Source organism: Tauraco erythrolophus, chromosome Z (genome assembly GCF_009769465.1).
Source record: "Tauraco erythrolophus isolate bTauEry1 chromosome Z, bTauEry1.pri, whole genome shotgun sequence".
Lineage (NCBI taxonomy): Eukaryota > Metazoa > Chordata > Aves > Musophagiformes > Musophagidae > Tauraco > Tauraco erythrolophus.
Window position 1 is genome coordinate 1,209,915 of NC_141496.1, and position 25,206 is coordinate 1,235,120.

A 25,206-nucleotide genomic window follows, 5' to 3' on the forward strand; every position below is an offset into this window, starting at 1 on the left:
CACCCACCTCTGCAACCCAAGTCATCGTTCCCGTCCTTCCTAATGGATACCCTTGATGGATTCAGTAGGCTGGTGGTGTTGGAGCTGCGAGGACAAGGAGATCTTTTTCTTGCACTATGTCTTCGCTCGCACCAGGTACAGCGGGGCTTCCCGCACCCACCGAAAAGTTCCTTTTTTGGTGCCACTTTTAACTTTTTGAAGCTGGTTCCTTCCATATTCATCTGCCTGGCACGGGATAACTGTAGGGAAGCGGCCATGAGCAGTGGGTGCAGTTAAATAGGGGCCTGTGAGGAGCTCACCCATCATCCCACCAACAATTCAGGCACATTTGGGAGTCTCCTACTTGAACGGAGCAATAGACGTAACGGAATTTTTGCCAATCACAAATTGTGCCATCACACTTGTCTTTCTGAAAGGGGATCTGTTCTTCAGTCCCTCTTTTCCTTGAAAAAAAACGACACCAAACCGCAACACAGAAGAGGAATGAGAAAGGAAGTGGATTTTGTTAATTAGTTGGGTTTTCTCGTTGAAAATCTGCAAATCAAAACACTTGGATTTTCGGAACGTCTGATACCGGAATGTACAGCTTTGTCTTTTTCTTGTAGGGATGTATTTTTCCAGTTTGGAAAAGCTCCCTCAATCTTGTTTTGTGCCCCTTTTGACAAAGGGGGGAATTTAAAGGCATAATTAACGCACCTGGTTGAATTTAAGAAAGAAAAGACCCTTTAAAACACGGAGCGGCAGAAAAAGGCCGTTGTATGTGGGGAAAACAGAAAAAAAAAAAGAGATTGAAATGTTTCATCTGGCAGCTCAAGGTGATTATTTGAGCCAAAATACGCAGATCATGCAGAGATTTCTTCTATTTTTACCTAAAAATGAGGTTAAAATTAGCAACCAAGCGCCGGGCGCAAGTGAGACGGCACGACCGGGCGCGGGCGTTCCCGTACGGCCCCGAAATCCGCCCGCACCCCGGTCGACTCAAGCAGGTGCGGAAGGGTGCGGGGTTGGGGTGCGCAGCCCACCCTCCCGCAACCCCCCCGCGCCTCCAGCGCGGGGCCGCTGGGCCTCGCCGGCAGCGCTAGGTGGCGCTGTCCGCCCGCCGCAGCGCGCAGCCTCTGCGCAGCCCCCGCGCATCCCCTGCGCATCCCCCGCGCCGCCCCCTGCGCATCCCCCGGGCATCCTTCGCTCATCCCTCCGTCATCTCCCGGGCAGCCTCTGCGCACCCCCTGTTCACCCCTCGCGCCGCCCCCGCTCATTCCCTGCGCGTCCCCCGGGCATCCTCCGCTCATCCCCTGCTCATTCCCTGCTCAGCCCCTGCGCATCCCCTGTAGAACCTTCGCGCCGCCCCCGCGCAGCCCGTGCGCATCCCCTGTTCACCCCTCGCGCCGCCCCCGCGCAGCCCGTGCGCATCCCCTGTTCACCCCTCGCGCCGCCCCCGCTCATCCTCTGCGCAGCCCCTGCGCATCCACCGCGCATCCCCCGCGCATCCCCCGTGTAGCCCTCGCTCACCCCCCTCGCACCCCCTGCACATCCCCCGCACCGCCCCCGCTCGTCCCCTGCGCAACCCCCGCGCATTCCCCGCGCACGTTTCGCGCATCCCTCGGGCAGCCTCTACTCACCCCCCGCGCATCCCCCTCCCACAGCTGCTCCCCGGGAGAATTCCAGCTCCGGAATCTGGTCTTGCACCGGGGGTGGGGGGGGCAGGTGAAGCAGAGGGTGATGCTGCGACCATCGCCGAGGGCATCGCTCCTGGGAATATTTAAGTGCCTCCAGGAATCATTTTTTTCCCTAATCTACCATCTTTATCACAAATTTTAGATTTTTGTTCCCACCTGGGAGCTGTGTTATGGTGGCTGCGCAGGAGCCGGGTGATGGGGAGGTACCAAAATGTGCTGTCCTGCCCACCAAGCTCATGATTCTCAACATCCTGTCCTGACCCAGAGCCAGGCAGCACCTTGTGTTACTGGTCCACCCTCTGAGTGTACGTGATGGCGATGGCATCACTGGCAGAGCCCACAGTGCCCACTGCATGCATCTCCTCTGCCAGGAGAAGCCATGTATCCGCATTTGGAGCCATTTGGTCATTTGCTTGCCACCACGTTGCATACGTGCCAGTGCTGGTGTAAGACTGGAAACTGGGACGGTGCTGGCTGAGGACTCCACAACTCTCCTGGCATTGCCAGAACCAGGCTGTCGGGAAGCTGGGGCAGGACCAGTATGCATGTGGGTCACGTGGCGTGCTCAGGCCTTCATGGTATGGTTACCATCCATCCACCCCCCTGCTCTAATCTTAGCTGTACCAGTATGTCAAGCGCAGCTTTGGTCCTTTGCAGGTCCCTGGGTAGGTAAGTGATGGACATGACAGCTTCAAAGCCTCAGAGCTTCCTCAACATGAAGTCCAAGAGGCTTAAAAAAAACCCCTTTTAACAAGGAAAAGCATCCTAGCAAAGCAAAAACATCTTAGCAAAGTAAAAACTTCCTGGCAAAGCAAAAACTTCTAGCAAAGCAAAAATGCTGTAGCAAAGCAAAAACGTCGTAGTAAAGCCCAAACTTCCCAGTAAAGCAAAAATTCCCCAGTAAAGAAAAAACGTCCTAGCAAAGTAAAAGTGTCCTAGCAAAGTGAAAATGTTGTAGCAAAGCAAAAACCAGGATCAAGTTCAGTTAAAAGATACGAAACGCTGTCATCACGTGTAGAAGTCCAGAATGATTAATTTAGAATTAATTAATTAAGTTCAATGAGACGACAAAAGCGATGCTGTTGTGTAGCCTCCCAAGTTAAATAGTCAATTCTTCAATAATTCGATAAACAAACATCACAACAACAAAACCCTCAAGGGTTTGGTCAAAAGTCCCTTGAAGTGAGTCCCCTTCGGTTCTATCATCTCCTCCGGCCCCGCGCTCAAGTGACAATTGTGTCACATCCCGGAGGGAAATTCCTCGTTAACTGGGGAGCCCGTCCATCCTCCTCCCACGCAATGAGTAATCGATGTGACTCCTTGACCACGGACAGTGAGAACGTGCGTTTGCTTCGTAGGCACCCGGAGAGTAATCCACCTTGGAGCTGTGAAAATGGCCATTTATAGCCTATTTATGGCTTTTTTTGGTGGAAAGACTGCGGCTCCACCTTTGTGAGTGGAGAACGGTGATTGACGACCCGTTGCTCGTCAAATGTTCATGTCACGTAGGCATCGATCAATAACCTTATCTCCTCCAGATCACGATGGCCCCATCATAGAATCATAGAATCATTGAATGGTTTGGGTTGGAAGGGACCTCAAAGATCATCTGGTTCCAACCTCCCTGCCATGGGCAGGAACACCCTCCACTTCACCAGATTGCTCCAGCACCTCCATGTCCTTCTTGTGCTGGGGACTCCAGAGCTGAACACAGTATTCCTTAAATTCCTGATGAACGGGTGATTGAAGGGAAACCAAGAAAAAACCCCACGTGCTGCAACATCTTTGAGTCCAACTGTTCCACCTCGTTGTCTCATCGACCGTGTTAAAGAATATAACCTTTGAAAAGTCAGAGCTTGCGAGTCCCCGATCGCTCGGTGATCGCACCCGAAACCGAAAACCTGCGGGGTACAAGAGCAGAGGGTCTGCTCTCCTAAACCAGAAGGCTCCAAAATCAGAAGAAAAGCTACCGAGAAGCAGTTTCGAAGTGAACGAATTTCGCATCCTCGGGCTCTCCGACGTGAAATTCGGTTTGTAGAAGGGGGGTGATTCAGCCGGCAAAACGCCTGTGGGGTGAGCTGAGCACCCGCCCTGCGTGACGGCACGTCCGCCCGGGCGGGAAGTCAGGATGTGGTCCTCTGACCGAGCACGGCGAGTTGAGTCATTAAATAATCCTGGGGCTTCGCTGCCGAGACGTCGGCACCTTTTTTTTTTCCCCCCCCCCCAGCGAGATTTTATCACGTCGCTTCTGCGATGATGCGGTGATGCCACGCCTGGGAGATAAAATCTGGTGCCGTGTCAAGCGCTATCGTTTCTCGAGAGCGGACTTCAGTGGAAGCGGCACATTTTCCAAACCTGTTAGAACAGAAACCCCAAATTTATCACTGTCTGTCATTTTTCAATATGTTTGTTTCTAAGCCGCGCTTGCTGATGAGGAGAATAACCATCATTTAGCTCCGGTAACCTGGGGCTCCGTTTTCAGTTAACAGATTGTTTATCAAAATGAAGACCCAGAGCAGCAGCTGTAGGATGGGGAGAAGGAGATTGACGTGGATGGCGGAGCGGTCCTGTGGGAAGGAGCTGAACAGAGGGAATTTAATGACTACCTCCCAACGCAAGCCATCGATTCACCGAGCCCGCTCAAGCAAGGCGGCGCTGAGTGATTGGGTTTGGAGAATTCATTATTCATATTTATCGTGTAACTAGAGAGGAGACACCTTCAGACAGACCTTCAGACCAAATGGACTTTGAGGAATTAAATTCACCAGGGCTATTTTCTTTTGAAATTCCTGCTCTCCACTAAGACACCGAGACACTAAAATCATCACGAGTTCATTAAAATCCCATCTAGCTTCGTGCGTTGAGCCTCCCCAGAACGACGGCGCTCTCATCACCCATCAAGGTCAGCCCACCCAAATGATGCCCCAGACCCTGGACCCTCGCAGCCGAGGTCCAGCCCCACTGATAGCAGCAGCAAAGTGTCCCCTGGCCGGTGGCTTTTAACCCTTTGCTCAGAACAAAAGGCTTGGCAGGGAGAGATTTTCAATTTTTGAAGTTTATTCTCACGCACGTGTCTAGATGGTAAAAACGACACGTAGTTCATACACATCTCATTGCCACCCTGTGCAAAATAAATGTAAGTACCATAAAACCACACTGAAATTATATTTTTAAACAGCTTTTTGACTGTGTTTTTGCGAGTTTTTTGAGCAGTTTTCTCGTTTTCCATCTGACATTTATTGGCACCGGGTTCCCTGGCATGAGGACTCTGAACATAATGCCAAGGTATGAAGGCAAATGAGTTCCAAGAGGCGAAAAGATGCTGATATCCCAACTACCATGCAGAAAATAATATGGATAACGGAGTTTAACTACAGTAATTCCGAAAGTATGGACCACAGTGTACCTGTAACCCACAAGGAACATCTCCATCCCTGGAGACGTTCAAGGCCCGGTTGGATGAGTCCCTGAGCAACCTGATCTAGTTGGAGATATCCCTGTTCCTTGCAGGGGGGTTGGACTAGATGGCCTTTGAAGGTCCCTTCCAGCCCTAACCATTCTATGATTCTATGATTCTAAGGAAGGTCAGTAAGGGTCCAAATCTGTGTTGTAGTCATGTTGGTTCTACAGTGTTCTCAGTTTAACACTTGATGACACAATTGCTTGAAAATCAGGGAGGAAACATGACAGTTGATAGGATTGAAAGGTGAGACGGGATTCAGGTAGATCTCCTATAGAAGATGTGATCGCCAAGAAATAATATAGGATCATAGAATGGTTTGGGTTGGAAGGGACCTTCAAGATCATCTAGTTCCAACCCCTCTGCCACGGCCAGGGACACCTGCCAGTAGACATGGAATGTCTAGTGAACATGATACGGGCCATGCTGTAAAACTGCAGATCTCTGAGATGACTCCATAAAATGATGTTGATAACTCCTCCCCTCCACAGCCACTTGCTCTGGGGTTGTGATGATGACTTCATCTTTCCAAACCCGAATCCACCACCGTCTACACCGCAGCATTCCTCCACCCTTACGCACGCTGGCTCCTGCTCACAGCTCCTGCTGCCCCTCTCGCTGAAGCACTCCTGGGCACTTTTCAAGCACTTGACTAATGCTCAAATAAAATGGGATTTTTCCTGTGCTGAGAGGCAGGAAAATGTCTCAAGGCTAAAGCTACGACAGAATTAGGTGTCACATCTAAGTGCTGCTTTAAGAAACCAAATAGGAACGTGTATCCTCAATGCCAGGGAGGTTTTGAGTGAGCCCAGACAGTTCTCCTCATAGATCTCCAGGTCAATCATCAGTATTTGCTGCTGAGCACGTGGCTGCTGCCATCTCACCAGACCCCTCAGTCATGTTTCAGCCACGTTAAGACTTCAGGATTAGGCCCTGCCCTGTTTATCTCACCCACAAGAGCTCCTTGGGCGTATCTGCTGGTTGAGGGCCAACTGGAAGCACCTCCAGAAGGATGATGCCAGCCCTTGACTTGGTGTGCCCGTGCACAGTGTGCTCACCCAGGACAAATCCTCCTTTCTGCTTGAACGGGTACAAACACGTGTCGTCCATCAACAGGCAGCGTCCCCCAAGTCTTGCCTTGTTTCGGGGTCAAAGCCACGTGTTTCAGCTTGTTTCCTCCAGGATAACCTGATGTGCAAGGGTCAAGGCCGTGGGCTCCTCCAGGCAGCAAAGCGATGGAATCTGGTGCAGCCATGATTGCCCGTCTTGTCCGCTTCTGGGTTGAACTTTCTTGCTACAGGTCAAAGACAGGTTTTGCAACCCAAGGCAGATCCAAGTATTTCCTACAGCTGAGGATAACACCCTGCAACTCAAATCCTAGAAGATTTATACATTTGTGTATTCCACCATGTTCATGAGGGGAAAAAAGAGGTCTGGAGGAAGAGAAAATCATAAGTTTAAAAGCTGGGATGGAAGAAGACAGCTTGGTTTGGTAGTAGGTAATAGAATGTCACTGCATCGTTTATCATCCGGAATGTCCATATAGGCAAGAAAATGTGCGTCTTGGATCTTCTTCTTCAGCGTCAGGCCATGAAAATAGCCATGTTCTCAAAGCAACCACGTCTGAAGATTAAAAACCCCCAAGCGTCTGTGCTTTGCTGTGCCATACAGCTGCACAGCAGCTGGGGGTGGAAACTGGTGACTCACCATTTCCAGACCTGAGTGCAGAAAATTAATGCTAATTAACCCTTTCTAGTAGCCAGATGTAAACATAACCGTAATGGTCCAGGTCAGGTTTTTCCTGATTCCTTTGAATTTCTTTGTGGAAAAAGTCTCTTCCCAACCAGAGACTCCTTGCCAGGGTGGTCTCTATCCAGTGTCCAACTGGATTAACTGGTTCATATGATCTCATCATCCAGCCCTGTGCTGGCCCAAGGAGCCCGGGAAGGACAAAGGCAACGTGCCGCTGGACCCTCCACTGGTGGTTTTGAGGGAAAGCAGGGGATTTCTTCCAACTTTGCAAGGTGCAGAGCGGAAATTAAAAACTAGACCTCAAACCCGCTTGTAGGAGACAGGAATCCAGCCATGAAAGGAGGACAGGGTGTTTATCCGAAGGGAAAGGTCCCATCTGCTACCCATTCTCCAGACAGACCCAGAGCACATAGATTCATAGATTTCTAGGTTGGAAAAGACCTTAGAGATCATCGAGTCCAACCATCCCTAATCCCCATTAAACCATATCCTCAAGTAGAACATCCACCCTATTCTTAAACACATCCAGGGATGGGGACTCAACCACCTCCCTTCCAGACCTCACATGTCGCCTTCCAGACCCTCACCCCAGTTCTGCAACTGCACGTGGCCAAGACGCAACGGGCACAGCCTCCACCCGGGCACTGCCTCGTTCCCCTGCGCGCCCGGGAGCACCGTTGGGTATCCCAGTAAATGCAACCGCAATGGGAAGGTCCTTCCATAAATAATAGTCGTGTCCTGAGCATCACCTCCCGGGCACGCACTTGCCCAAGAGGAAGGACAGAGACATTTCAATACGCAACTGGATAATTATATAGGATTACTGGGAAAGGCAAGGAAAGTTTGGAAGGATTATTATTTTATAGGGAGAGCATTTGGTTAGAACAAATGATGGATTTTTGGGGGGTGGGGGGAAATAATGACGAGCTCCTCGGTTCATAGAATCATAGAATCATAGAATCGTTAGGGCTGGAAGGGACCTTCAAAGGTCATCTAGTCCAACCCCCCTGCAAGGAACAGGGATATCTCCAACTAGATCAGGTTGCTCAGGGCCTCATCCAACCGGGCCTTGAACGTCTCCAGGGATGGGGCATCCACCACCTCTCTGGGCAACCTGTTCCAGTGTTCTATAACTCTCATGGTAAAAAATTTTTTCCTAATATCCAACCTGAATCTACCTCCCTCTATTTTAAAACCATTACCCCTTGTCCTATCACAACTGGCCCTCCTGAACAGCCTCTCCCCATCTTTCTTGTAGGCCCTTCACAAGCTCTTCTGTGCGTACGAAACGGAAGGAACAAATTCCAAGCTCTGGTTTCTATTTAAGGAATTCAAATCCGTGGTTGGTTAGACCAGGTGCAATATTTATTCCAGTTTCAAATAACAAATATTGGGAGAGGACCTGTTTCGTCAGGAGTGAGCAGGCACTTCCTAGTCTTGGTTAGACGCCTTTAAAATGTCTCTATAAACTGCAGGAAGAGTGAGGGCTTCATTTTCCTGCTGATGTTGTGTTTTCAGCCTTGGAAAGATAAGGAAAACTCTTTATTCTTGCCCAAACTACTCATGCAACAAAACCCTTATCTTAAAAAGACATTGACAGGAACAGTTAACACACTGTATAATTAAAGCAATAAATTAATTACCCGGCTTCCCTGGTGACTATTAAACACTTGAGGCAAAGAGCTGTCTTCTGCTCCTCGTTGAAGGATTATTACTGTTTAGTTTGAACATGAGCTTGAACAATCTGGGTTACTTTTGCTGGTGCGAAAGCGCAGCCACAAAACCCTTCGTGTTTGCAGACATAGAATCATGGAATGGTTTGGGTTGGAAGGGACCTCAAAGAACAGTCAGTTCCAACCCCCCTGCCATGGGCAGGGACACCCTCCACTACAGCAGGTTGCTCAAAGCCTCATCCAACCTGGCCTTGGACACTTCCAGGGATGGGACAGCTACAACTTCTCTGGGAAAGCTGGTCCAGTGCCTCACCACTCTCAGAATGAAGAATTTGTTCCTTAGATCTAATCTAAATCTCCCCTCTTTCAGTTTAAAGCCATTGCCCCTTGTCCTGTCACTACCCGCCCTTGTCCAAAGTCCCTCTCCAGCTTTCCTGTAGCCCCTTTAGGTGCTGGAAGGCTGCTGGAAGGTATCCCTGGAGCCTTCTCTTCTCCAGGCTGAACAGCCCCAACTCTCTCAGCCTGTCTCCATAGCAGAGGTGCTCCAGCCCTGGGATCATCTTGGTGACCTCCTCTGGACCTGCTCCAGCAGCTCCATGTCCTTCTTGTGTTGGGGACTCCAGAGCTGAACACAGTATTTCAGGTGGGGTCTCAGGAGAGCAGAGCAGAGGGGCAGAATCACCTCCCTTGACCTGCTGCCCACGCTGCTTTGGACGCAGCCCAGGACACGGTTGGCTTTCTGGGCTGCCAGCGCACATTGTTGGCTCCTGGTGAGCTTCTCATCCACCAGCACTCCCAAGTCCTTTTCCTCAGGGCTGCTCTCAATCCATTCTCTGCCCAGCCTGTCCTTGTGCTTGGGATTGCCCCGGCCCACGATTGCCCACCTTGCACTTGGCCTTGTTGAACTTCATGAGGTTCACATGGTCCCACCTCTCCAGTCTGTCAACGTCCCTCTGGATGGCATCTCTTCCCTCCAGCGTGCCATGTAAAGGTGGTTGAAGTGCTTTTGCTCACATGTATGTGACGCGGGGTTGCTGAGACCTCCTCTAACACATTCCTCCAGTTTCTGGGTGATTTTGGTGGTTGCAACAAGGATCCTTAAGAGATGGACCCAGACATCAGCTGCAGAAGGATTTTAATTAAACCCTGTAAGTCATTGCCTGGGGTCGGTCCGGGGAAAATGTCACTGGTGGCACCGTGGGACAGACACGGTACTTGGCATCTCTCATCTCCTGGGTTCTCTTGGAACGCGAGGTGACTCACGGCAGGCAACAGACACGTGACTCACGGGTTTTATGGAGCTTAGAGGCTTGTCAGAGCCAAAATGCAGCCTGACATTCTTATCTCCAAACTCTAACCTTAAATCTATTTCTTTTAGATATCTTCTTTCTGGGGTTGTGTCTGGAAAGGATGTGAAAAGCCATCGATAAAAGGCTCTTTATGCATGAGGAGCTTTGCTTGAAGGAACTTTGAATCTCCATTACAGTTTATAAGTCTTCACTTCAAATCTTCCTGAATTTTTTTCGATGAACTTGGCTTCAGCTCAGCTCCTTTGGGAGGAGAGAGTGAGATGCGCTGGGCAGGACACGTGGCAGAGGGCCACGGGGAAGAGCTGGCTGTGTGCCGCGGCCAGAAGAAAGGTGAGTCAGGACAAACCGGTTCCCAAAGAGGGATGTGTCGTGATTTATTGATCAGCAACCTTCCTGCTAAGGAAATTCCCAGCTAGACTGGAGCTGAGGACCAACATCATGCTAATTGAGAGCTGCGACGTGGTTGCTGAAGCTGGCAGGTCTCTGCAGTCACAGCCATCACGCGCAGAGGAAAACGTGACACGGCTGAATTCCTGGTTGTAGAACCTCTTCCACAGATGTGTACGAAGTTTCTTTCTGTTGTATTCAACAGGCTTTGGGTCAGATCCCCAAATTTGCAAATAAGCTTAATGCTTTATTCAGCAAAACACAGAACTGAAGTTTTGAGCGAAGACCTGTAGCAACATCTTCATTCTCTTTTTCTTGAGTTTGTGCGTATAACCGTGGTTCTATGTAGGTAAAAATTAAATATTTGAATAAAAACATGAAACAGTTGCTTAATTGAACAAGTTCTTGGAGTTGAAAGTGTTTCCAGTCATATGCTGAGCTCTCGGAGTATCCCGTAAAACCCTACGTGTATCGATTCGGAGAAGTCGTGGCTGCCCCATCCCAGGAAGTGTTCCAGGCCGGGTTGGATGAGGCTTTGAACAACCTGGTGTAGTGGAGGGTGTCCCTGCCCATGGCAGGGGGCTGGAACTAGATGACCTTGAAGGTCCCTTCCAACCCAAACCATTCCATGATCCCATGATTCTACAGCTGGACCAAAACAGGATGCCGCAACAAGGAGGAACAACGATCCCGGGGCAAGACTGAATCGCTAACCTTAATTACCAGGGTTCGTTAGCCACCGCTGCCACGTGGGCGTGACACGTGTCATGGACTCAGGTTAATCCCTGAGTCCAAACTGCAGAAGTTTAGGACGAGTCGTGCGGAACCCGTTTTTGTGTGGTGGATCTTGACAGCACCATGGAACACCTCTGCTGTGCTGGTGGCACCAATGTGGCCCCACGTGGGCATCTGCAGGAGGGGTCAACTCATTCTGTAGCTCATAAATCACCCCAAACGGGCTTCCCCGTTAAAAGAGGTATCTCCACGTCACCTCGTGTCACCGCTCTGCTGTCACAATCATGCTGCAAAGCGCTGAATCTTAAACCCTCTGGGATTTCCCTCGGCAAAACACGTCCAAGTTCACGAGCAATTCCATACGTGGCTTCAAAAATATATCAAATCTCATTTTTGCTTCACCTTCCTTAAGCAAAACGTAAACGAAATCACCACCTTGGACTGATCCTTCCCGGGCTGCAGAGAACAGTCGGAGCCTGCTGAGAAGGTGGTTAGTCCCAGGAACCTGCTAAAGATTAACCAGCAATGGTTAATTAATTCACTTGGTCTGATAACAAGAAGAGCCGACTCTTGGGCCCCCCGTTTTTGGGATTCCTGAGGAAGTAACACCCCAGGAGTCAGTAGTAACTTGAAGCAGGGCAGGAATGGGTTGGTAAGGATGGACCTGCCCGGTTGGTGCCTGGCTGCGCTCGCCCTTTGCTCTGTGAGAGCTGACCTCGGAGCTGGGTGCTGCCTTCCCTGTGTTTGCTCCGCAACCAGGGCTGGGAACGGGGCTGCACTTCGCCCTCGAGGCTCTCCGCTTCCGTGGGGAGGCGAGGAAGGAGGCGAGGAAGGGGCGGTATGTCCCAGGCAGCAGGAAAGAGCAGCAAATTTTTTTCCCCCTAATTTCTAATTAATAAGAAAATCCTCTTACACTCCACCAGAAACCTGTTAAGACACCGGAGTCACACAGGACTTGACCTCACTCAGGAACAAGCCTTTACTCCAAGGAGGTGCGATGTGTACGGTGGGATACGTATGTTGGTGCACGTATGGTGGGACACGTATGGTGGGACACATATGGTGGGACAGGTATGGTGGGACACATACGGTGGGACACGTATGGTGGGACACGTATGGTGGGGCACGTACGATGGGACACGTATGGTGGGACACGTATGGTGGGACACGTATGGTGGGGCATGTATGGTGGGACATGTATGATGGGACACGTATGGTGAGACATGTATGATGGGACACGTATGGTGGAGCACGTACGATGGGACACGTATGGTGGGACACGTATGGTGGGACACATATGATGGGACATGTATGGTGGGGCACATATGGTGGGACACGTATGGTGGGACAGGTATGGTGGGACAGGTACAGTGGGGCACATATGGTGGGACATGTATGGTGGGACACGCATGGTGGGACAGGTATGGTGGGGCACATATGGTGGGACACGTATGATGAGACACGTATGGTGGGAGACGTATGGTAGGACATGTATGGAGGGGCACATATGGTGGGACACGTATGGTGGGACACATATGGTGGGACAGGTATGGTGGGACATGTATGATGGGACATGTATGGTGGGACACGTATGGTGGGGCACATATGGTGGGACATGTATGGTGGGACATGTATGATGGGACACGTATGGTGGGGCACATATGGTGGGACATGTATGGTGGGACATGTATGGTGGGGCACATATGGTGGGACACGTATGGTGGGACAGGTATGGTGGGACAGGTACGGTGGGGCACATATGGTGAGACATGTATGATGGGACACGTATGGTGGGGCACATATGGTGGGACATGTATGGTGGGGCACGTATGGTGGGACACGTGTGATGTGACACGTATGGTGGGACACATACGATGGGACACGTATGGTGGAATGGGTATGGTGGGACACATATGATGGCACACGTATGATGGGACATGTATGGTGGGACAGGTATGGTGGGGCACATATGGTGGGACACGTATGATGAGACACGTATGGTGGGAGACGTATGGTGGGACAGGTATGATGAGACACGTATGATGGGACATGTATGGTGGGACATGTATGGAGGGGCACATATGGTGGGACACGTATGGTGGGACACATATGGTGGGACAGGTATGGTGGGACATGTATGGAGGGGCACATATGGTGGGACACGTATGGTGGGACACATATGGTGGGACAGGTATGGTGGGACATGTATGGAGGGGCCACGTATGGTGGGACATGTATGGTGGGGCACATATGATGGGACATGTATGATGGGACACGTATGGTGGGACAGGTATGGTGGGGCACATATGGTGGGACATGTATGATGGGGCACATATGATGGCACACGTATGATAGGACACGTATGGTGGGGCACGTATGGTGGGACACGTATGGTGGGGCACATATGGTGGGACACATACGATGGGACACGTATGGTCGAATGGGTATGGTGGGGCACATATGATGGCACACGTATGATGGGACATGTATGGTGGGGCACATATGGTGGGACATGTATGGTGGGACATGTATGGGTGTGCAGCACTTGGACCTCCTCTGCCTGCCCTGGGCCAAAGCACCGTCAGATTCAAAACGTTGCTGGAAAAAGAAAACCGAGTGCAACTTGATATTTTTATGGCCGTCACGCGATAGGGAGGGATGAAGATCTCGGGGGACTGGACTCACTGATCCAGACTTTCCTGTTTGTGAAAGAGTTTATTGTACATTTTTCTCTTCCCCTTCTCCATTTTATCTTCTTGCTCTTTAACCCGTTTCCCGGTCCATTTGTGGCTTTCTCGGTCATATTTCCATGGATGTTTTTCTTGAAAGCCCTCTTCTCCAAGACGTTCCTTCCAGCCATCTGCTTTTCCGTGCCTCGCTTTTATCTGCACTTACTACATTTTCTCACTTTCTTCCTCCTGCCTCGTTAGGACTACGAGGTCGTATTAATCACCCCAGCTGGAAGGAGTGTCTCTCCACACCTCCTTTCCCCCACCCACTTGGAAAAAGAAAAGTTTGACCACATATCCAAGCGGAAAAAACCTCGGCACGCTCCCGGTGACACGGACATGTTTAGGGCCACGGTTCGGCGACGGGCTCGGCAGCCTTGGGCTCACTCTTGGGCTCAAACATCTCCAAGGTCTTTTTCCCCAACCTTAGTCATTCCGTAACCCCACGTCCCCCTCCTCATGGCCATGTCCCACCATGGCCGTGTCCCACCACGGCCATGTCCCACTGCAGCCATGTCCCACCGCGGTGCTGCCGGCCGAGGCCGGGGGGTTCTTCCTTGCCGCCAGCATCCGGACTGACCCCCCGAAAGCCCCCCGGGTGGGGAACTGTGGGTCACCCCCCATGGAGGGCAGCACCAGCCTTTGCCCCCGGGGCTGGGACCCCCCCGAGGGGGCGGGGCCGGCCCGCAGGTGGGGGCGGGGCCAGCGGGGGGTGGGCGGGGCCACGGAGCCCCGGTCCCGGCTCCAGCTCCAGCCGGGAGCGGAGCGGAGGGGCTGCCCGGGAGCGGGGCCGGCGCGGAGCATGTCCGCCAGCCCCGGAGGTGAGTCTCGGCTCCGGCTGCCGGGGAGGGGGGGGTTAGGGGGCAGGGCGTAGTTCTCCGTGGGGCGGCGGCACCCATTCCCCTTCCCGACCCCCGGTGCCACCCCAAGAGCCCCTTCCCCCAGTGCCACCCCAAAAGGCCCTTCCTTTGTCCCCTGGTGGCACCCAAAGAGCCTCTTCCCCAACCCCTGGTGCCACCCGAAGAGCCCCTTCCCCTGACTCCCGGTGGCACCCGAAGAACCCCTTCCCGACCCTCACTGGCACCCAAAAAGCTCCTGCCCTGACCCCCAGTGCCACCCCAAGAGCCCCTTCTTTTGACCCCCGGTGGCACCCAGAGAGCCCCTTCCCCGACCCTCCGTGGCACCCAAAGAGCTCCTTTCTTGACTCCCAGTGGCACCTAAAGAGCCCCTTTCCCTGGTGGCACCCCAAGAGCCCCTTCCTTTGACCCCTGGGTGCCTGAAGAGCCCCTTCCTTTGACCCCTCGGTGGCACCCAGAGAGTCCCTTCTGCTGGTGGCACCTGAAAAGCCCCTTCTGCCAGTGGCACCCAAAGAGCCCCTTCCCCGACCCCTGGTGCCACCCGAAAAGCCCCTTCCCCCGACTCCCGGTGGCACCCGAAGAACCCCTTCCCGACCCTCAGTGGCACCCAAAAAGCTCCTACCCTGACCCCCGGTGCCACCCCAAGAGCCCCTTCTTTTGACCCCCGGTGGCACCCAGAGAGCCCCTTCCACCGGTGGCACCCAAAGAGCCTCTTCCCCAACCCTCCGTGGCACCCAAAGAGCTCCTTTCCTGACTCCCAGTGGCACCTAAAGAGCCCCTTTCCCTGGTGGCACCCCAAGAGCCCCTTCCTTTGACCCCTGGGTGCCTGAAGAGCCCCTTCCTTTGACCCCCAGTGGCACCCAGAGAGCCCCTACCCCCGGTAACACCCAGAGAGCCCCTTCCACCAGTGGCACCCAAAGAACCCCTTCCCTGACCCCCAGTGACACCCAAAGAACCCCTTCCCCGACCCTTGGTGGCACCCAAAGAGCCCCTTCTCCCACCCCACTTGTTTAGGGGACTCTTAGGGGACAGGTCCCCGTTCCCACCCGCTGGGTGTCAGCTCAGCATTCCATAAAGCCTTTTTTCAGCATTTCCCCCCAAAATCACCGCACCCCAAGAACCCAAACCTTGACAAATCCCCCTCCCCTGGAGGTACCATTCACACCCAAAAAATAAATGTGTTTTTTTGTGGCTGTGCTCAGGCACCAGGTGTTAAAAAATGAATAAATATTGTAAAAATCCGTGTTTAGCCACGGAATGAGCACGGTATTTATTTACGTGGCTGTTCCTGGAGCATGCACTGGGAAAAAAAAAACACCCAAAACCACAAGGAAAATGCAGAAACCTTGAGTTTGAGCTCCAGTGCTCACCTGGAATTAATTTATCTGCCTCTTCCTGATAATTGCAATTAAATGGATTAATTTCCATGCGAATGACTCCAGCCCTGCCTTCATTCCGTAGCTGGTCAGGCTACCCAAGCCTGAGCAGAGGTTTATGGTGAAAACCTGGACCTCGTGGTTGCAGGTGAGCTGCCTTTGGACCTTTGAAATTCTCAAGTGTCCCCTTTTGCTGCCAGCCTGCCCCGGTTGCGACGAGCCTCGTTGTACCCAGGGCATCCGTGTTTCCGGCGTCGCCTTTGATCCGTCGCTCACGACGGTTGCGGCCGAGGAGCTGCACCTCTTTCTGGTCCAGAGATAAGAGAAACGTTGTTGTATGTTGGATGTTACTCAAAAGAAGGTTATTCTGAATAATTTGGGCTCTTCCTTATGTAAGCAAGGGTGGTGCTTGCTGCATCCTAGATTCTCTCCTGCACAAGCTTTGGAGCAAGCAACCCTTCGGAAGCGAAAGCACGGAGACAGGTTTTTATAGTTGTATTTTAGATTTCTATTTTTTTAGGCCAGGTTGGATGAGGTTTTGGGCAACCTGGTGTAGTGGAGGGTGTTCCTGCCCACGGCAGGGGGTTGGAACCAGATGGTCTTTGAGGTCCCTTCCAACCCAACCCATTCTGTGATTCTGTGATTCGTAAAAAATAGAATATTTTATGAATATTCCGGTGTTTTCTCGTGCCCGCGCTGATGATCTCAGGGCGAGGAAAGATGACCTCACATGCTTGATGGGGTTCTAGCGAGGAAAGTCTGTGAATAATAGATGAACTTGGCACTTTTAACACTGCTCCAGGGACAGAGGTGCCCAGAGGAGTCTTGGGGTCCAGCCGTGGGCAAATCCAGCTGTGCAGCCCCATGGGTTGCTTCTCCGCTGCTGGTGGTCTACCAGCTGAGGAAGAAGGACCTCTCCAAGGATTTGTCCCACCCAGCCTGGGACCAGCCGATCAGGGTAGGGAGCTGTGCCTGTTATCGCTCCCTTCTCCTGGCTCAGCTGCTTCCGAGCTGGGAAATATTTTCCAGTCCAGGACTTATCTCCTGGAGGTTTCAGCCTGAATTGCTCCTGGGTTGCCTTGGCGTTGGGTGACTCAGTAGCTGTTAGATTGTGGGCAGGAGGGAAAACAGCAGCCGGAAAGACGGAACAAACTTTGGTTAACCCTTGCAGCGTTGGTGAGACTGGTGAAAAAGCTCTCCTGTGCCACAGCCGTAGGCGTCTGCGGTTTCTGCTTTACCTTCCAGCCTGGATCAGTCGTGGCACTGTGAAATCAGGGCATGACATCTGGAGGAAAGGATGTGGTTTTTTGCATGAGGTCAAAGCCCTCCAGGGTCGTGTCTGGATTTCCAGCTCCTCTTTGTTTTTCGAGTAGAAGCTCTGGGAGGAGATGTAGCTTGCTCTTGTGCAGCTTGATTTTCCTCCTCTCTCCCGTGTCCAGAACAGGGATCTGCTGATGCTCCTGACTTTTAGAAGGTGGAGAAGAATAAAAAGGAAAGCAATAAAGAGCTTTTAATTATTGCTCTTGGAATTTGCAGATCACTTCAGAATTGGAGTTCTAAGTAGTTGCCCTGGGGCACTTCAAGCCCATGTGTTAAATTTCTCTACGCTCATTTATAGTTAATTTGTTGTTTCTTTTGGTTTTTTTTGCCTGGGACATGAGGTATACGGAGATGTCCCTGGTGGGGGTGAGCTGCTGCAGATCCACCTGGGCAGTTACATAAACCAGCTCTGCGTGGCTCTCTGGGAATGGCATTCCTCCTCCATTGCCGCAATAAATGTTTCCAGTTGGCTCACTGTGTTTTACTGGAAAATGAGCCAGTTAAGGAATGGGCTCGCCTGGGCGGTCTACCCGGTAGCGCCGCAATACTTCGTGTTGGGTCAACTCAACCACCAGCCTGGGCAGGAGCCCCAGAACTTTGGACTTGAGTATTTTAAAATAAATGCTTATTAAAATGAAACGTTATTGTAAATAATTATCTCTGAGCTCTTTGTCTCTCCCGCTGTGAGCCCACCCACACCCTCCGTGCTCCGTAATCGGCTTTGTTACTCCTCCGTGTTAACCTGGATCGGTTCCAGATCCTTCAACCGCGCGCCTGGGATAGGGCTGGGAATGCGGCGCCGTGAGATCCCGACGCTCACGTCGGAGCCGCGCAGCTGACACTGGATGTCACCATTGCACAGCACAAACCCAGCCGAAGGTGCTGGGAAGTTCTTTTCCCTGCGAGAAAAAGTCTCTTGTCTCCCATCTATTTCCTCCCAAGTAACTGATTTTTTTTTTTTTCATTTCCCTAAGAGTTACGACATCATTTAAGCTTTGTGCTGCTTGTAGCATCTGAGTAGGATGAGGTTAATCCTCCTGAGCCCAATTAAAACCAGTTCTGTTGTGGTGTAGCCGTTGGGAAGGCAGAGCCAAGCGTGGCCCAAATTCTCCGACGGCGGTGGGATTACCGCAGGCAGGGCGGTTGGGTTTGGTTTACAAACTGGGCAGATGGATGGCAAAAGTTTGGGGTTGTTCTTGGTTCAACTGCGTGTGTGTGGGGGAGTTATGTGCTTGTTTTTCCGCCTGGGATCTCTGGCCGCGTTTTCCGAAATCATATAGGATGGGGGTGTAGGTTGGTAGTGAAAAATCGAAATCTTTGGTGAAAATAATGTGTGAATATATCGCTTTTCTCATCCATTGAAAAAGAAAAATAAATCAGGTGTCTGTGTTTTTATTCTTTTTTTAAAGTGGTCCTTAATGTTTAGTGCTTTAAGCTTGCGATGTCTGCTTGGCTCCAGTATGTCCCTGAGCTTGAAATGGAATTAACCGGGATGGAATAATGGGATTGTTCTCCATCCTTGTGTAACGAAACAGGCTCCTTTCTTCTCTCGCTTGTACAGACCAGAAAAACGCACGTATAGTGATGACCACCCTGCTACTCACTGAGCAAATAACACGGGAAGACCACGGCTCGGAGGGAAACTACGTCCTTTACGGATCCTCGTGTTCCCAAATCACCGAGGAAGCTGAATATGTGAAAAAGGTATTTCTGAAGTCGTCACCGTTCTGTTCCTTTCTTTGCTTCAGCAGGAAAGAGGGCGAGCGAAACTAACAACCACGGAAAGAGAAAATCCCAACCTGTGTGGCAACACGAACTTGGAAAACCTTCTGATTTAAACATCGATCATAGTATGGTTTGAGTTGGAAGGGACCTTCAAGATCATCTGGTTCCAACCTCCCTGGACCAGGCAGCGGAGCTGGAATGAGATGATTGTGAAGGTCTCTTCCAACCCAAACCATTCTATGATTCCACAATAAGCTCTGGAGCAGTGAGCAGCTTTATTTGGAGTAGAAATATTGGTCTGGAGGACCGGTACCTTGGGAGGTGGAGGATGACCTGTGGGATGGGCAGATCCTGGAGGTGTCGGTCAGCAAAACCAAGAGCACCCAGGAGAGCACAGCGTACAGGAGTTTTGAGAGGTGTGAAATAGTCTTGAGTTGTTCCTTTCCTGAATGCCAGAGGAAATGCAGGAAGAGCGGAGTTTAATGAGTGCATTTAATGAACTCTTGTGTGTAATGAAAGAAGAGCTCCAACTTTTGATTTCAGTGCTAAAAAAACCCCAAACTTCCTTAAATCCCTTTACGATGAAATTTATGGACTTGCAGAACAGTACTGTAATTTCAAAAATTTTCTGGTGGATACTTCAGCATCTCATAATCCAAAACCATTTACATGAAGCAATAACTGACAAAAAAAATTATATTCTGTGGTGGTGACACCAGCTCATGAAGGGCCTGGGAAGTTGGGCACTGCCTGATGATGACACCACCATGAATAGGTAGCACATGCCTTATCATTTTTTTTAATTCTTTTTTTTTTTTTTTTTTAATTCTTTATTTTTTTTTTTAATTCTTTATTTTTTTCTAATTTTTAATTTTTTTTCTCCCCACGAGAGATCTTGTGAGCAGCAAGACTCAGGCTGGTGGATCTGGTATCTTCTCTCTTTGCTCTACGCAGCAGAGCACGGTGATGATAATCCGCAAAAGCAGGTTTGCTGCATCCCAGAAGAGCTCTGTGGAACACGGGAGAGGAAGGATCAGCGGGCTGAAACAGGGTTAACGAAGAAAGAACCAATCTCAAAACATTATTTTCAGAAAATTCTCCCTCCTTTCTCTGCTCGCTTGAGGAGTGAGCTGAAACAAAAGCCTCTGTAGGGAAAAGGGAGTGATTTAGGGTTTGAACCCTTTCAGAAGGGTGTTTTTTTTAAAAAAATAAATAAAAATTTCCATATGTGTTTCCTTTTAGCTGCTTCCACAAGTCTCAGGCAATAAACTGGAGTCCAAGAGCTGGAGCTGCAGCCCCATTGCGAGGACGATGAAGGAGACCGAAGAGCAGCTGCTGCTGGTGAGCAGGGAGAACCAAGTGCTGAAGATCAAGGTGTGTTTGGAGATGATTTTTTTTTTTTTTTTTAAGCTTTTGGATGAATACGTGTGCCTTCTAGCCCAGTTAGAGTTGGCCTGAACAAAATTCATGTGGAAAGCCGCTCCTGGGAACGCGTCCTATTTGTGGCCAGTGAGACGGGACGGGCAGCTCTGTTGGTAGTTGACAACACATGTATTTATCATAGAATCATGGAATGGTTTGGGTTGGAAGGGGCCTCAAAGATCATCCAGTTCCAACCTCCCTGCCACGGGCAGGGACATCCTCCACTACACCAGGTTGCCCAAAGCCTCATCCAACCTGGTCTTGAACAATTCCAGGGATGGGGCAGCCACAGCTTCTCTGGGCAACCTGTGCCAGTGCCTCACCACCCTCAGAGTGAAAATTTCTTCCTTATATCTAATCGAAATCTCCCCTCTTTCAGTTTAAAGCCATTGCATCTACAAGCGGTTGTAAGTGCATCTCTCCTCTGAAGCCATCACCCTTCGTTCGTCATGGGGGGATGGCTCGATACTAAATAAATCTGCCTTTATTTGGAAAAAAAACCCTTAAAATCACGAAAATGTGATTGTAACATCACTTTTTTTTTTTTTTAATTCAAGCACAATATATACGTGTTGTACAATTACTCGTTCTAGCTGGAAGCCACCAGAGAAGCAGGTGTACAGGCTCTCAGATCTGCCTCCCAGAAACTCTACGGGAATTACCAGACTCGGTCAGAGGAACTGAAAAAAAAGCATGAGAATGAGAAGCAGCAAATCCAGGTACAAATCTTCCCCCGCATGTGGCCACCACCGAAATATTTACACGGGCTCTGGCTCTCCGTGCTGCAAACGTCGACCTAAGAGCTACTGAGTAGCTATCGCGGAGCGGGGACTTCAATAGGAATATTAAAATGGAAAATTATTTAAGTTTTATCCCCAATTTTTGGAATCAGGGCGGTAGAGTTGGCTCAAAACTCCTTGAACCGTTGCGACAGCCCCATCTCGATCCATCCTCTACGTTCCCCAGCTCCCAGCACGGCTCCGTTAACGCTCTTCTTGGTTCCAGGTCTACAATCTCCAGCAAGAAGCAAAGCTCCAGCAAAGCTCGGAAGATGCCAGCCGCCTCGCCGAAAGCATCAAGGAAAAATGTGCCCGCGTGGCAGAGATGGAGAAGCGCGTGCAAAGGATGGAGGAGGTACGTCCGGCTGTCCTGGCAGCGGGAGTCGGCTCTGCCCTGGGAACGCCGGTGTTTGGGAAGAGGAGTTGAGGCTTTCAGGGTTTGGGGTGTGCTAGCTGTTGGAATTGGGACTAAAAAGGCTTCTGCCATGTTCCACCAAATTCCTTTTGCTGGAATTATAAAGAAAAGGCGCAATTTGAGCTCCTTTTTTCAGTTATTTTGGTATTTGGTTAAAATCCGTAGAGCATCAGGGAGAAGTCTATGACTTCTACTCCTGAAGAGCTGCTCTTCCACCTTCCCCCATCTAGCACTGGACGTGAAAATGTAGCCATCCCAGCACTAAAACCTGCTCCTTTTAACCCTCAGAAGGCATCACCGTAAGCATCCGAAATCCCGGGCGGGTGAATGACTGCTGTGGGCAGAAACTTCCAGAAAATTTCTTCTCCTTTATTTTTTTTTCCTCATGGAAAAAACTACCATGTTTTCCTCATGGTAGTTGCGTTGGAAGAAGCGATGGCACCGCGCGTCGTTTCTCTTGTGCTCGATAGTGGTGGAACTGACTCCTACAGAAGTGCCGTTCTAAAATGAAGTTGTTCCTGTCCTGGGATTACTGTAATTCCTGGGATTAGGGAGTCAATGAGTGTATTCCTACCCCCATTACAATTTTTCTGCTACTGAGAGTTTTGTCATCAGTTTTGTCAGGTTTTTCCCTCTGTGGCCAAGGTTTTATGAGGTGGATGTAGCAGTAACGCAGTAGCCTGTGGCCACTGAGCACAGACTCTCACCAGACCTCAGGATTTTGCTAATTAAGTAGAGAACTGCCATTTTAAAAAAGTTTGGACTTTTCTCCTGGTAAATTGGTACCGTCATCCCTTCTGGATTAAATTCAGAGAGGTCAGACTGGTTTGTATCTTCAGCTGGTGTTGATGTGGGTGGTTATTGCTGAATTCTGTCTGGTTTTAGACACTGGTGATGTAATAATAGTTTTTTTTTATGTGACTTGGAATTGTTTCCTTAGGAAAAGAAAACTCTGATAGAGAAGAAAATGTCATTTGAAAAGATGCTTCAAGAGATGACGTCATGCAATGAAGACAGCAAACGGTGATTAAACGCCTGTGATCAAGTGTTTTTCTTTCTTTCTGGGGGATTATTTCAAGCAGAGTACCGACCGCTTCCTCAGGTACCTTCTGGTAGTAAAATTACTCCTGACAAAAGCGACTGGCTCCAAACCTGATTTACTGTGAGTGCTTGGAGAAGCCAAGACAGATGTTGATGTCCTACAGCTCTTAGATGTTGATGTCCTACAGCTCTTAGATGTTGATGTCCTACAGCTCTTAGATGTTGATTCTACTCCAATTCCTAGTACTCTTCCTTCCACCTTGCATGCACGAATTGCTTCCCTCTCCCAATTCTTGCCTGGAGGCCAGTGACATTGTACATGCAGTAGGTAAGGCAGAAGCCTTCACGATTTATGAATTTACTTATCAACAGCTAGTAAGGGTGGTCCTACCAGGCAAAATATGTCTCAAACCATGGTTTTATTTATTCTGGTCAATAAAGAAGCCTTTATACTTATAGTTCTGGATGGATTACAGCCATGTATCCCCAGGAAACATCCTTGCTAGCAACAAGCTCTTGAGCTGCCCTTGAGGGTCAGCAGTCCCTGAGGATTGAACCTGGGGTGCTCTGCTCTTGCCCGCAGGTGCCTGGATCTCCAGAGGCAGATGTCCACCCTCCAGGAGCAGATCTGTCACCTGCAACGTGTGATCCAGGCGCAGCACCACGGCCTGCGCGGCGTGATACAGGAGGTCAGGCTGGCGCGGGCTGTCCCACCGGGCAGGTCTTCAGTGGTCCGCTTCCATTAAGACGGAAATGGCATCACTAAAAATGGGATTATTGTGTCGGAGTCAATGATTTCGGGCAGACCCTTGAGTTCTCCTAGAGTGCTCCCCTCACCTCGTGGAGCACTTTCTTTTCCCAACCACCTAAGGCAAGGCCCAGCACTAATTAGCTTTCGTAACGAGGTTTCCGTAATAAGGACAACAAGTCTATCTCTTGTTGGCAAAGGAAAACGCGACACCGTGTGTTGGGAAACTGTTTCATAAATCAGTTCATCAACTAGTTTGAGTTCTTCGACGGTAAAACAGAAGGGACTTGAACGGTCTGCGATTCCCCTGGCACAGGGAGATGTTTAACTCCGGGGTTTTGCTTGACACAGAGATGTTTTTGATGTATTAAGGGTTTTAAATGTCTTCCAAGCTTTCTTTCCTAACTCTCAGGCAGAGGAACTGAACAACGACCTCAAAAGCCAAGACAAAAAAATAGAAGACCTGACAGAGAAGCTGGCTGCACTGGAAGCACAGGTGAAGTCAGAAAGTAAAAAAAAAAATATATTGAAGGGAGAGAGCAAAAGCAGATCTCTACAATCGGGGGGTTGTGGAGAGCCCATCTGGGCTTGTTGGGCAGGAGCACTGCTGGGCTTGTGCCAGTATGATGGTGTCGGGGTGGTATTTCTTTGCACTGCATCTTCCACTGGGTTTAAAAAAAAAAATAAAACACAAACAACAAAACAAACACAAAAAAAATCCCCCCAAGCCCCTTCCTGGGGGGTCTTTGCTGGCGTCCAGGTTTGTCTCCTGTCTGTTACGTCATGCTGAAAGGGGATTATTTTATTTTTTTTCCCCTTGTAGAATAAAGAACTGAAAGACAGAGTGGAGTTCTGGTCTGGCCAGCCCAAGGCTAAAGTTTCAAAAGCCGTCTGGACCGAGTAGGTACCTTGGGAAGTACCACGGGACACGGGAACGACCGAGCCTGTGCCTCTTACCCCCGCTGTCCTTGCAGAGCTGAGTCAGGCCTTGCTGGGAGCAACCAAATTTCATCCCGCAGAGATTATCTTCTCTATAAAGGAGAGGAAAAACACAAGCTCTGCTTCAAACTGGTGGTGTGAGGGTGGTTCCCCAAGTCCTGACTCCCACGCAGCCGTCCAGCTCGGATGGGCCGTGCTCCGGACGTCCACCAAGGGCATCTCAGAAGCTGCTACATCCGTTTGGATTTAAACAGGAGCCTTTTCTGGGGGATACAGTCCTTTCCTTTAGTAGATCTGGATGCAAGTTTCTGCCCTCAGCTGGCAGAGCAGGTGTTTAAAGTCAGCTCCTCTACTTAGGGCCATAGTTATGAACCTCTGACTTATTTCATAGATGGTTGTGGTGGGTTTAAGCCTGGCTTAGGCAGGCGAGGGTGTCGGAGCGACCTCTACCTTGTGTTTCATTCCACAGCCCTCCGCAAGCGTTCAGAGCTTTCGGAGCATCCCCTTACTTGATGCTAAGGAAGCAAAAGAGCTAAAGGACTGCTTGGACATTTGTCTCCTACCTTTGCCAGAAGGACTTTTCCTACGTGTTGCGACCCGTCACTCTTTCAGCCTCTTCGTTACCGCAAAGCACCTTCAGCACGTGTTGCCGAGCTGTGCTTGAAAGAATAAACCTGGAAATGAAGAATAAACCTGGAAACGAGGCGAGAGCTGATGGGAGAGGTGATGAACTTGTTAATGCAGCCCCGGCCATGCCTGAGGGATGGTACACCACCGGAGCAGCTCCATGGTGGCCATGGTGAGGGCAGCAGCAGGCACCTGCCTGCACCAAGGGGCTCCCACCGACTGCAGCAGAGACCCA

At 50.4% G+C, this 25,206-nt stretch overlaps 1 protein-coding gene across 1 annotated transcript; it reads left to right on the plus strand.

The window, feature by feature from the left end:
• The first annotated feature begins 14,197 nt into the window (after positions 1-14,197).
• CCDC68 (coiled-coil domain containing 68) lies at positions 14,198-24,309 on the plus strand. The gene is made up of 9 exons (XM_086629196.1): positions 14,198-14,330; positions 18,837-18,979; positions 20,243-20,374; positions 21,016-21,141; positions 21,428-21,556; positions 22,557-22,639; positions 23,241-23,346; positions 23,818-23,901; positions 24,229-24,309. The coding sequence occupies exons 1-9, from the start codon at positions 14,198-14,200 to the stop codon at positions 24,307-24,309; spliced, it is 1,017 nt and encodes a 338-aa protein (XP_086485322.1).
• The last annotated feature ends 897 nt before the right edge of the window (positions 24,310-25,206 follow it).